The sequence below is a fragment of the Elgaria multicarinata genome, chromosome 1, assembly GCF_023053635.1.
Source record: "Elgaria multicarinata webbii isolate HBS135686 ecotype San Diego chromosome 1, rElgMul1.1.pri, whole genome shotgun sequence".
Taxonomy (NCBI): domain Eukaryota; kingdom Metazoa; phylum Chordata; class Lepidosauria; order Squamata; family Anguidae; genus Elgaria; species Elgaria multicarinata.
In genome coordinates this window covers 163,138,711-163,152,240 of record NC_086171.1, presented here as the reverse complement: position 1 = coordinate 163,152,240, position 13,530 = coordinate 163,138,711, and the positions used below count along the sequence as shown (strand labels likewise).

Genomic DNA, 13,530 nt, shown 5'->3' with positions numbered 1-13,530 from the left:
GCAGCTGTTAACAGTAGTAAGTAATCAAAATAGAGTGAAGGAAGCAGAGAGCAGCACAAACACAAAGAAACATTGTGCGGTAAGGCGCTTTGGTGGCTGACTCCAAGGACACAACATGAAAGAAGTTTTTTAATTGACTATAAAATGAGTGGGGAAAGAAAGCTTTCTGCTACTGTCAGCTAGCAGCATTGAGATGACAATAGCTAAAATGCTCCAGGGAAGCTCATTCAAGTTCCCATCAGACTGTGCCCACACCAACATTGTGATTAAAGAACAAGATCTAATTTAAGAACATTAGTGTTGAGAACATTCTCTTCCTTCCTTTTTTTCTGAGATCTTAGCTCCCTGCCTGCCTGCCTCTCCCACACCCCATATCTTTGGCAGATAGGGAACTTAAGCAAAAAGAAACCCAGCCAATCTAGAATGTAAAAAGAACAGGAGAGGCTCATCTGCATGTGCCAATAGTGAAAAGTAAAACAAAAATAAACTGCAGGTGCACTCATGATAAATGATTGATCCCCTGGCATGTTTGGTCTAACTTCAACAGCTGTAGCAGCCAAGCTAAGCAACTTTTGCACATGCTCAAATGCTGCATTTTGAGTTATTATTTCCTGGCTACATGAACGAAGTCTAGAATTTGTTGTACAGGCTCAGCTGTCTTATTTAATGTACACAGAGAATTCTCTTTAATAACTACACAATGACTTAGGAAGTGACAACAAGCATGTGCCACAAATGCCTCCACTTTACTCTCTCTTTCTTCGGTGATCATTGACATCAAGAGAGAGTAGAAAGTATAGGTATCTGTGGCATTTGTCCACTGTCACTTCCTAGGTCTCTTTAGCTAGTAACTAGACTCTAGTTATTAAAAAGAATACATTAAGTGCATTATATAAGACAGCTGAGCATGCACAACAAATGCTACATTTTGTTGATGTAGCCAACCATCCCTGGAGGATAGCAGCCATCTTTCTTGTCATTACATTGCATCCTTAGTCTGAAAGCACTGTTGCTGAATTCAACAACATCTGGAGAGCCACAAGTTGCCCACCCTTGTTGTATAGAGCTATGGGCCTCCACACTACTTATTATTGCTAATCGTGGACTGCCTATAAGTACTTCCCAGTCATCAGATTACAGTGCACTTGAATCTTCTTGTTCTCTTCCTCTTTGAATCTTATTTGCTTCAGGCTCTTCTCCTTACTAATTTCCATTGTTCCACTTCCTTGTACCCTGAGCGTTTGATATTTGGTCCACCTTGGATTTCAAGCCTGTATTACCTCTAATAGAAAACCCATAGATGAAACCTGACCTGCCTTCTTCCTGTGATTGTGCCGTCATTCACCCAATTTTTAGATATAAAAGTGATACAGAAATGATAATGAAAATATGTGCAATTTCTGGTCCAGAACTACTACTTAGGAGAAAACCTGATCTATTTCTTTGCATTAACACTGCTCTATGTTTGCTAAATGCTGAAAGTAGGATTCTCAAAAGTGTTGCCGTCTTCTTTTAACCTTGCTCCTATACCTTTAACAGGTGCAGTCACATAAATTTAAACAGGTAACTATGCTTTTCTTATCATATACCTAAATGCCAGGAAAGTTACACTTCCTTAGTTGTTGCACAATTGGAGCAGGGCCAGTAAAGAGTTTGGCCACCCTGAATCCTAGCCCTTACTGGGTCCCTTCCATTTGTCGTCCTGTAGTCAACCAACTGTTCCTTCCTCCAAGTGGAGCTTTTTCACATCGTTGGAAAAAACTGCTTGTAGACTTGACAATTAGATGCATATCTCAGCTAGAGAGTTTGAATATGACCTGTCTACGAAGTCTTATTTTGCTAAGTTCGCAGTATTTGCACAGCTTAAGTCATGAATGATATGTCATGAATATGTCATGAATTAAGTCATGAATAGCTCCGGCTATTGGGCGGTATAGAAATGTAATAAATAAATAAATAAATAAATAAATGTGTACTTTTTCTGCCTCTGAGAATAAACCTTGCAGGGAGAAAATATAACAAGGGAAGAAAAGGTAAAAGAGGCCAGGAATCTCTACAATATGTTCAGGTGCAGAAAAATGGTGAGAGACTGATGACCCAATGGGGCTGATGATGTTTAGAAAGCAAATGCTCACAATGGGTTTTCTGGTCAGCAATTTATTCAATCCCTCCAATAATAAACTCATGTATTAAGTGCCAAGAGGACTGGAGCCAAAATGAAACAAGAGGACTGTATCTGAATGCTTGAAAGAACCCTGAGGTTTGAAATCTTAAGGTTTTGATCTAAGGGATAACCCCAGCCCCCTAAACAGCTCAATTAAGACTGATGGGCTGTCTGGTGCTGGGTTGGCGTCACCTCTCAAACCCGCACTTTCCCTCTCCTGGGGCAGTGGCGAGTAATCCCAATGCTGAGGAGGGAGTGAAGAGTTTCTGGGCGGCTATGCAGGTATCAGAGCCTCCACCATCCTCTTCCTAGTGGAAGGCGACCAATCACTGGTCAGCTTCCAAAAGGCACGGCCCCTGGTTTGACCCAGGATTGTCCTTGGAGCAATGTCAGACAGCAGGAGTGCTGTATTGACATCTCTCCATTTGAAACAGTCAGGGAAAATCCCTGACTTTTTCAAATCCCAGCATTGTAGGGAAGCCCTGCAATGGCTGTGAAGCTACACTTGTGTTGTCTAAATGACACAGTGCATATCCACATCCACAATGGGGCTTTCCCCGCGTATGGACAGCCCCTGAGAATGCTCAATAGCCACACAATAAATGTAGGCTTTCAGTTGGGGAAAGAAAAAGGAAAGGGGTGGGGGAGAGGAATGCAGCATCCTGGAGGAGGGCATGGCTGGCCGGAACCCTGGACAGGAAAACTCCTGTTAGGAGGTGAGGATGCATTGCAACATTTTGTTGCAGATCCTCCTTGTAATTTCCTATTTGTGGTTTTTGTGCTAAGCCACATAATTTATTCACTACATGCTCCTAGGCAGATGTAGCATATAGAAAATTGTGCTGTAGTTAGGCATCTAAACTCCAACATAAGGTGTTTCTTTAAGTGTGCAGTTTTTAATCCTCATTCACACGGGAATATTTTAGAGTCTGTCCTGTTTCACAGTTTCAAGGTGTGGTACCCATTTCTCCAGGGATTCATCTCTCATATGAAATGCTTAGCATGCATTTCATGATTTCTCTGTCTCACATGTCAGCTTCTCATCACCATGTCATACACCCCCACTCATATTGCAGATGAAAGGACAGAGACTGGAGAGAAGAGAGAGTTCTCTACACTTCAGGTGAGAGTTCAACCAGGGACTTAGTGGCTCACAATTTACACTCTTGGCCACTACATTACAGTAGCCTTCCCTAACCTGGCACTCTTCAGTTATATTGAACTGCAACTCCCATCATTCTCAGATTGCCCAGTACAGCCGCAAAGGAAGAGAGAGAAGACCCCATACGGTAAGTGGAGTTGGATGACGAACTTGAAAGTACTACTTTTGTGCATGCAGTAAGAGTCTAGAAAATGAGTTTAGATTTTCACAGACTCCAGAGGAGCAAGCACCCTTACGGGAGGACATATATTTCTATTCTTACTCTCTGATGTTAAAAGCAAGGACACACATTAGCAGTCTAGTATATTGTATCTACACTGTGTACACAAACATATCAGTAGTCTCTTCCCAGAACTGAGTTTACAAGGAAGTATCAACAGATAATGAATATATACACTGCCTTATGTCTATTTATTTATTTAGGAATTAGAACTCTTATTTTTGCGTTTCCAAGTATATTATTTTCAGGTTAATGTATGACAGCAGCTGCCGCTATACTCTTTAGGTACTGTCCCAGACCTTCTCAGGTGACAAGGCATATCTCATCGGCAGACAAGGCATCATATTGGCTGAACAAGCTGTAAAATAGGAGGCACTGCTAAGTGCATACTACTGCTAGAGATAGCCAGAATGTTTGGAAAGCCTCCCAAGGACATTAGACCATAAAACAACATCTCAAAGGATCAGGCAAATTACCAACCAATGAAATCAATTAAATCCATAGACCAGTGGGACCATGTTATGGAATCTCAACATATGCCCTATGAATAACGCCTCTCAACCACATGTAATTCTGTGCAGCAATAAGGAGGAATTAATTAGTTTCCAATATTAATTCATTTTAAAGTACAAGGCCCTTGGAATAAAACAAGTGACTTTTATTTCTTGGTTAAGTTGCAATTGCTGGCAGGATGAGGTATGCATGCATACACAACCAGTTGAAAAAAGGGTATGTGGCCCAAATGTGGTATATCTAATGTTTAACAGGAAGAACTAGGTCTTTCAGGAGAACTAGGTCTTCTTCTTATGGTACCATGCAGCTTAGATAGTCAAGAACCACTCCCTGTGGTGTGTATTCTCTTCAGAGAGGACACACAGGGTATCTACATCGAGACTACAATTTCACAAATTGAAATATTAAAATGCAAGTGTAGGGATCCCGTCTTCCTGCTCTATACAACTGGCCAAACATTTTGTCTGCATAACAATTCTGAAAAATTGAACAACTCACATGGGAGCCTGGGAGGTAATGCCTACTAGTTTCTGCTTAATGGATTTAGACATCCACCTCCAGACTATTTTATTTCATTCAGGTATCTGTAACCTGTTTTTAAATAAAACCTCTTAAGGCAACTAATATATTTTAAACAAAATTAAAATCATGTAAACACAACAAATTTCTAAAAAAACTTATAAAAACTAACTGCAATATTAATCAGATCAACGGAAAGAAGAGACAGTTAACCAGAGCAACCCAAAAGCCCTCTGGAAGAGAGCTGCCCTGACCAGGTATCTAAAAGGCAATAATGCTAGTATCAGTACTACAGTAAATCTCCCTTAACCTTGCTGAACGATCCTCAAACACATCAACATAGTGGATTGTGGAGGATTCAAACAGCAAAAGGAAGATGAAAACATGACAGTTTGATCATTCCTGTAACTATGCTTGCTTACAATACACCTGTCTGAGACCTTTTTCTGTGTCCGAGGGGTAAGCTCTTTGGAACCATAGGTGACTGGTTGAATTTAGTTGGGTCCTAGAGGAATCTTTTTGCTCTGCACATGTGGAACTATTACTGCCAGGGGACAAGCTGTCATTAATCTAAATAATGATGATAATGCTAATAATAATGCCCAGAAACTAGCTCATTTTGAATGAAGAGGAGTGAAATTTGGGTAATTTGGAGGTATTTAGTCTGGATAATGGAGTGTTCCTGTAATGATCTCAGTGGGTAAAACAGAGAACTGAGACCTTGGGACTTTACCCTGAAAATTGGTGCATTGCTGCAACAATTGAATGGTGAGAGATAATAACCTGAAACTCAATTCAAACAAGCCCCAAATGCTGTTAATGGGTAGTTCTTCTGACCAGCTGGAGCATGTTCAGCCTGTTTTGGATGGGGCTACATTCTCCCTGAAGGAGCAAGTTCTCGGCTTGGGGTTTCTCCTGGAGTCATCACTGCCACTTGAGGCTCAGGTAGCCTCGGTGGTACGGAGTGCCTTCTATCAGTTTTGGCTAGTGGAGCTGCAAAATGTAGCAGCCAGATTGATAACAGGGACTAGAGTTGAGCATATAACACTGATTCTGACTTGCTTGCACTGGCTATGTGTATGTTTCCACACCCAGTTAAACTTGTTGGTTTGGACCTATAAAGCTTTACATGCCTAAGGATCATAATTCCTGATGGAATACTCTTCCTAGTATGGACCACTTTTCCTACTCATAAACATCAATCAGCATCTGAGGACTGGAGGATGGCAGGATCGGAAAGGGCTTTTTCAGTGGCATCCTCTGATTGTGGAATGCTTTTCCCCTAGTGAGGGCTACCTGGCACCAACCTTGTCATCTTTTTGGCAGCAAATTGAAATTACTCCCAGGCATTTGACAGCATATGATGGGCCTTCTTAATTTAGTTGTTTTATTGGGTACTGGTATTCTATGTTAATTGATTTGGGCAGTTTTAAACTGCTTTGAATTTTTTTTATGTGTTTTAATCCCTGTTAAGATGCCTTGGGTCCTTTTTTCCCTTTTTCTTTTTGAGAAAGGCATCTAACAAAATAAATAACAAAGGTATTTTTATTAAAAGGCAACAATAGACAAAATCACAGCCAAGTTACAGAAGGCTATTCCAGAGAACAGACAGCAAAAGTGGGGAAGCTACAGCAAGCCAAAGACTGTGTGGCAGTGTCCAGGCAGAGAGAGTGAGAGTGCAAGGATGAGAATGGGAGGGAGCAGGGGACAGAGAGCAAGAGATGTTGCATCTCCTTAAGTTTGCTGTGGTGCACAGAATAAGGGAAGAAGAGAAGGATCCTTGGTGGCAGGGTTAGATTCAATTGTAGAGGTCAGGCTTTCAGGCTACGGTTAAGATACACACTATGGCAGGAGCAAAAGGATTCCAGGACGGTAGATGTTCCCAGGCTACAGCTGGGGTTCCACTGGGGAAAAACACAGGCAGGAACTGAGAAAGAGAGATGTGGTCAGTTCAGATGGCAGCAAAGATAAGAACACTTAGTAGTTTAGGGGTCCAAGGCAGTTATAGGGGCTATTCACATATATCAGTGGCAAATCATGGGTTAATTAACCCACAATTTGCCACAGCATGTCAGGCATGTTCCTACTAGCTGTAGGTTAACTGTGGGTTGTTAGCCCAGGTTCAGAATCATGCAGCAACTTGCAAGTAGCCTGATCAGGGGGTTAATATTCAAAATGGCCACAGAACACTCTGAGCATGCATCAAGGCAAATTGTAAATTAATAAACCCATGGTTTGCTGCTGTTACATATGAACTAGATCATAGTCTTGGAAAACCATAACCAGTGTGTTTTCTGAAAGTAGAGGTCAGAGAGCAGGGAAAGGGGGGGAGAGAGAGGGAAAAGGAAGAGATGCCTTTGGTACTGGGTGGAAGGTCACAAAAGAATGCAAAGATCTTATTAGCAATAAGTGGCAGTGTGTAGTCCTGACTGCACTAGATTGCAGAGGTTTTAGGCTTTTGTGCATCTAAGAGTCCAATATGTCAGAACACTTAGGGCTAGGATATTCACATTACCATGTCAAAAGAGGGTGACAGTCAGTCCTGACAGTCAAGCATCCTTTTCCTTAGCTATTAGACATTGCCAGCTTAGCAACTATAAACAGACAAGATGGAAACTGACACACAAAATGCAACAATTGGGGAGGGGGAAGAAGGTGATATGGCAAGAAGTCCCCCTGTTGATGGGGTGCTTGCTCTGGAAAGTGTCCTCTTCACAATCGTGCTCTGGCAGCATGTATCTGGTGCTCTAGATCATGGAGTCTGTGTGCTTGCCGCTTCATCCACCCAACCAATACCAACAAAACAATCACAAGACCCAGTTGAAAGATTAAAATCACCACAATGGGGTGGAGGGCAATATTGAGTACACCATTTGAACTTGGTGACCATCCAAGAAGCACCTCCCACCAGGCGTGCTCTCCAGCTGACTTAACAGTGGCTACAATCTGAGCAATCTCCTGATTGCTGTGCTGAATCTCCAGAGCAGCATTTTCACCCATGTCTCTCAGTTTCAACAATTCCTGCTTGAGGGAGGGATGAGAAAGCAGATTTTTCAGAGTAGAGAGGCCAAGGCCAAGAGAAATAGGAGAGATTTCTCTATACAAAGAGGGGTAAGCCTTCATATGTTTCACAGTCCAAACAGGTACCCGAAATTGGAAATCACATCCTACAATCACACTAATATTGCAAAAACAACGATTAATATAAGGAAGCATTGGTTGAATTACTAGACCATTAATGATTACAAACTCACATGGAGTTCTTACACAAATACATCCCTTCCCAGTATATACAACAGTAGACATTTCTTCTTGAATTACATCAAAAGAGCAAAGGGAACTATTTACAAGCTGAGGAGAGAAGCATTCATGGTGTTCTTCTAAACTGTTATCGTCGCACACAAAACCCAAGTTTTCCCTTTTTACACAACCCTGCACATTAACTGTTTGCCAATCACCATCCCTCATGTGTGCCCACCTATTCAAGTCTCTGGAATACATTACCAAATCCTTGTCAAGCTGAAATCCCAAGGGGACTACTGGATAGATTGGAATAATTTGGGTAGCTTCTACTGTTATTAAGAATAGCCGCAGCATGTTCTGGGTGGAATCATATGATGCATTTAACAATCTCCACCAAGCCTCTAAAGCTATTTCACCTGTGGTGAGCTCTGGGCGAATTAAACTGTTTACCTCCATGGGAATTTTTCCTGCCTTAGCCTCTCGAATAATTCCCATGACTACATTCTGTGTGATTGCTTGTGCCTGTTCACATGCTAGAGCCAATGAAACGTTGTTTTGGAGGGACTGGATTCCAGAGACTATCATAATGCTGTCATTTTCTAAAATTGCTTCCCAGACTGGAAGCACTTTACTGATAGCACGTGGTTGGTCTGTGAGTTGAAAGAGAGATTTAGTTAATGGGGCAGTCAGTTTCCCTATCTGTTTTGTGGAATATGAAAGTTTATTAGCTAACACTTCTATGTTGGCTGCATCTATGAAGGAAATTCCTGCCCCCAAGGGCCCAAGCCAATCTTTCAATTCCCTTTTAGCCCTTTCCCCATGATGTACTCCTTCCCACATTTTAACCCATTCTACCCAACCTCTTTGGCTGACCTCAAGAAAGGGAGCACATTGAGGCACTCTCTGCGATACATTCAAGCCCTCAAAATGAATCTGCACCTCCTTCAGAGAGGTCTGGGGGTGCATGACAATTTGCTCAGGTTGATCCAGTTTCAAAACATGAGACCCAACAATGGGGTTCATCATATGGCGGAGGGGGAGAAGGTCCATGATCAGTGGGTTAAAATTAAAAACTGTTTTGTTTTGAGAACCCAATTCCACTCGATACAAACCTTGTTCACTTATTTCTTCTGTAATAGAAATATATCCATAGGTTTTAAACCTAATAGAGGATGTTCGCTGCTCACAGTGGGTTCCCCTGATTGGCACCACCCAATCTGGTGGACCCTGTCTAAATAAATCAGTTTCCTTTAATTCCCACTCCTGAGATTCCCAATTAACAATCAGGCGGGTGATGTTATTTCCGGAGGGTGAAATCAAGGACAGCTGCAACTGATCTCCAGGAAATCTAATGTTCTGAGTCCCAACAATAGCTCTCAGGTGCAGTGGTGCACCGGGTTTCCATAGAGCAGCTGAAATTAGGACAACATCACACAAACCATCCTGGGTGATGCTGCTTCCGACTGACCGAGAGTCTAAGTGTGTAGGCAAAGGTCGGCAAGAAACAGGTATGCGAAAACTCAAACTATCCTTTTGCATGTCATAACAAAACTGTCCAACTTCTCCGCTGGCCTTAAGAGTGCAATTGGCTAAATCTCTCCAGTGGCAGCTGACTGAGTCCGAGGCAGCATGGAACATGTACAGGTTCTGGAACACTCCAGGGTTGGATCTGTTGGCATACAATCCATGCATGCGACATAGCAACTTTGATTCAGCTGCTCCTCCTTTTGGTGAACAGGCCCACAGCTTTACAGGGATGGCTGATTCATTCTGGGTGGCAGAAACAAGCATCCATCCATTCCACAGGAACAACAGCAAAGACAACATCTTGGAAAGCATCTGAGAGAAAGAAAACAGAAAAAGGGTCTCCAAAAAACCCCACTGCTCAGGTGTTTAGTGCTTACATGAGAAAGTGCTTCTGGTTTGCTCCTACCAGCCTCTATACCAAAGGATCAATTTCCCATCATCACTTCCACCTTACTGGAGAATATGGGAATTTGACAACTATAGGATCATTGTGACCTGAGACTATTCACAGATCCACAACACCAGCCCAGAACTCAGCCTCCAACCACTCCAATGGAATCAAGAGTATTGCCCTGACTACACTGATGTGTGTCCATGAATTCCATAGCCCAGGGCACTTTGAACTCGGATACTCCCTTTTCCGTGTTAATAAAGGTAGCAGCTTATCCTAGCAGCCAAGCATCCTTGTCCTTGGTTACTAGACCTTACCAGCTTAGCAATTATAGACAGACAAGATTAAATCAGAGACACAAATAAAAGTGTGGGGACAAAAGGAAAATGACTAGCAGATCTACCTTCTATAAAGTTTGCTTTAAAATCCTACAGGCCATTACGTCAGGTAAGATGCTAAATGAAAAGGAATAACATCAAGCTTTTTCCCATTCAGATACAACACCACTCATCGCTATTGGAAGACCTTAACCTGCCTAGGCATGCTGGGAACTGTAATCCAACACATCTTAAGGGCACCAGGCTGGGAAAGGCTACCTTAGACCAACACATCCTAAAAGTCAGGCTATCAGTCAACCTTGCACCAAGAAGAGACTGATGCAATGTTGGAAAACAGAGTTCTATCAACAAGCGATCCTTGTGCAGTTACAGGAAATACAAAATATTGCTCCCCCTAAAAAGAGGGCATCGAGTTTTGTTAACAGGGAATATTTCATCCTGTTGCATTTTTAACAAAGACAGTTTTCATAAAGGAATGTTAAAAATAATGAAAGGAACAAGAAAATCTTGAAGCAGGTTCCAGGTGTGTTACAGGTGGAGAGAACTCTTGGCCTGATCCTTCTTGCTCTACAGTGCCAGCTTAAGAATAGATATGAAGTATACTGGAGCTTGTCAACCCAGCCATATCAGGAGAGATAATAAAGGCATTATGGGGATCCTGTTTCCCTTATACATCTGCTACCTCTGGCTTGGTTCCCCATTCTGAACAATTCATTCACTACCATAGTTGTTCTACAGGCTCCCGAAGCCCTGCTCCTGATCCCTCGCTGCCTGCCAGTACTGGACTATGTCACCTGCCTCTGGCCCATTAAAACTTTGATTCCTGCATCTGATACTTGACTTCTTGCATGTTTCCCATTATCAACATCCTCTAGTTCCTTTGCCCAACACTTCTGAAATCTGAACCATGCCTGCTTTGGACCTCACCATTTGCAACAGACCCCTTCAACCATCTCTTCAGCAGACCCTGGACCTTGACCACTTGGGTACCTGACTCTGCTTGGCCCTGATAGCTTCTTCAACACTTAGGCCTTCACAAAAGCTGCCTGAATTACTTATTTGAAACAGTTTTAATACCATTTTTTAATAAATAATTTGTTCAAAAACTTGGGCATCTTAAAAATGTTAGATAGCCTGTATTAGGGTTTGTATGGGGAGTTTTGTAGGTAAGAAATCTGTAGTGAACAGGTGATGTTTCATCTCTGTGTTGGAAAGCTGTATAAAAACTGCCCTTAAGAAGATATGCTCTACACAAAGAAGTAAAACACCAATGCTAGCTACCATCTTATGAAGTCCATGTTTTGGGGAATTGGATTTATTGAAGTACAGCAACTGATCTCTTAACAAGTCCCTTGGGGATGTGCCATGAGAAGGTTACATACATTGCTATAAATGAGCAAAGTATAAAAAAGAACTAACAGGGCAAAGAAACTAGTAGCTTATTGCATTAGCTCTCCTCCAGAATTAGACACCCAGAAGTCAATTATTTCTTGTGCCCCAAGTTTAAAAGATGTTTGGCATCCATAAAAAGAGAAAGGCCTTTTTCATTATTGTCTACAATAATCCAACATAGACATTTTGTGGCATAATGCTTCAAAGTCGAAGAATAGCAATCAATTTTCTACTTTAATTATGACATTTTAAAACTTTCCATTCTTTGTGACACTGGAAACTTCCATTCTGCATATCCTGCAATACCATAATTATCATGGTCTTTAAAGAAAAAACATTACTGAGATAACAGGACAATCAGAATGTAATCCAAGCTTGGGAATACCTTTAAAAGCTTGGAGGTAGAAATGCTGATAAAGTAGGCATCTATATAAAAATCCTGCAGCTAAGCAATATATGAGATCATATAATCATTGCATTTAACTTATACAAATGTAAAGATGTATATTATGCTATACATTATAGCTTGAACTATTATTTTCTTAATAAACATTTATTTAAGAATATCTTAACGTCTAAGACCATATTACAAACAACAAGTAAATTCTGATTTTATTACTGCACAACATGTTTACTCATCACCCTTCTATATGCCATTAAACCCAGACTTACATCTTTGTGCAAGTGGCCAATCTGTATTCTGGTCTGAAGTTTCATATAATTTAAACTCAATTTCTCAAATACTTTCAGCCAGAAACTGCCCAATTCTTTTCTTGCTCTCTTTGCTGTCCTAGGCACATGGAGAGAAACTGCTAGCCACACCAACAATTCAGCTTTGTACTTGTAGTATTTTAGTTGGCATTAACCACTGCTGATAAATGTTTAGCAAGTATTTTGCCCCCTCCACAGATGGCATGGGATCGCTGAGTTCAGGGACACTTAAAATGCACATAGTTGCATTTTCCCACCTCATCTACCAGTCATATCAACACTTTCCTGTCTGGCACCAAAACACATATTCAGAGTGTAGGACAAAAACAACTTGTGAACAACAGGGTTTGCATACCTCTGCAGTGTTATGACTACAAGATACTACACCCATGAGATCCATTAGAATTGGAGGGTACAAATCTACATTGTGTTTGAAAAAAGGCGCATTTAAATTCCGCTACCACAGCAAAAACCATTGCATTGTACACAAATAATGGCACCAAGGCCAAAAAGCCAGTGCCAGGTGATAACAAAATCCATCCTGCCAAATGTAGTGTCTCCTGTAGTGATCAGTACTAAAGGCCTCAGAGGAACAACGTAAGTAATAAGGAGATGATGACAGGTTCTCTCATCTTTGGGAAAGATTAGAAACTTAACAGCATGTATAATAAAATTAGATTAAAACATTTACAAAATCTCTGCCTCTTAGAAAATTAATCCTAGCCACTGAAAGTCAGTCCAAGTAAAGCAGTTTTCCAGTGCTTTTGGAAGGTGCTCAAGCCTCAAGAGGAAGGAATTCCCAAATAGTGGTGCAGCAACCAAGAATACCATACAATATCTCCTTGCTGTTTAAACTTGACACATTGATGGAATAATTAAGGAGGCCTCATCTGATCTAAGATATATTATAGAGACAAAATGACAGAGAGAGAAGATAGTTAAAAATCCCACTAGCAGAACAAAAAAATATATTTGGTTGCAATCAGATTGATGATGTGATACATTTTTATTGTTTTGCCATTTGTATCTGTACCCTGAGGAAAATATCTGCTACACATTATCCAGTATTGTACAGATCAACAACCCAGGATTTGGTGATGGAACATGGTAGCCCTACTTGCTGTGACAGCTAAGAAGTTACGTTCCTGTTTCATTAAAAAAAATCATAGTTCTGATATATAAACCTAGGATTTATATATAATCTAAGACTCATTTCTTTTTTCTTCTTTAGTATATAGACCATAGTAGCATGATTCAGTGTCTAAATGTGATCTTTGTGTTTATTTTATGACTTACCAGCTCAGTTCAGACAACATGTTAGTCCAATGCAGTGTGAAAACTCCACTCAAC

The 13,530-nt window shown here is 41.1% G+C and overlaps 1 protein-coding gene across 12 annotated transcripts in view; it reads right to left on the bottom strand.

Moving 5' to 3' along the window:
- PPARD (peroxisome proliferator activated receptor delta) overlaps window positions 1-13,530 on the bottom strand; it is a 60,669-nt gene that overhangs the window by 27,150 nt on the left and 19,989 nt on the right. The window contains exons 1-2 of one of the 12 annotated variants that reach the window (XM_063141559.1): window positions 12,142-12,885; window positions 8,057-9,660 (exon numbers count right to left, since the gene is read on the bottom strand). The exons of 9 other annotated variants lie outside the window; for them this stretch is intronic. In XM_063141559.1, coding sequence (XP_062997629.1) covers window positions 8,057-9,660; window positions 12,142-12,186 — 1,649 coding nt within the window. In that variant the 5' untranslated portion in view covers window positions 12,187-12,885. Of the gene's footprint in view, window positions 1-6,105; window positions 9,661-12,141; window positions 12,886-13,530 lie in introns of those variants that run through there. 2 more of the 12 variants (XM_063141551.1, XM_063141552.1) reach the window with 2 other exon arrangements.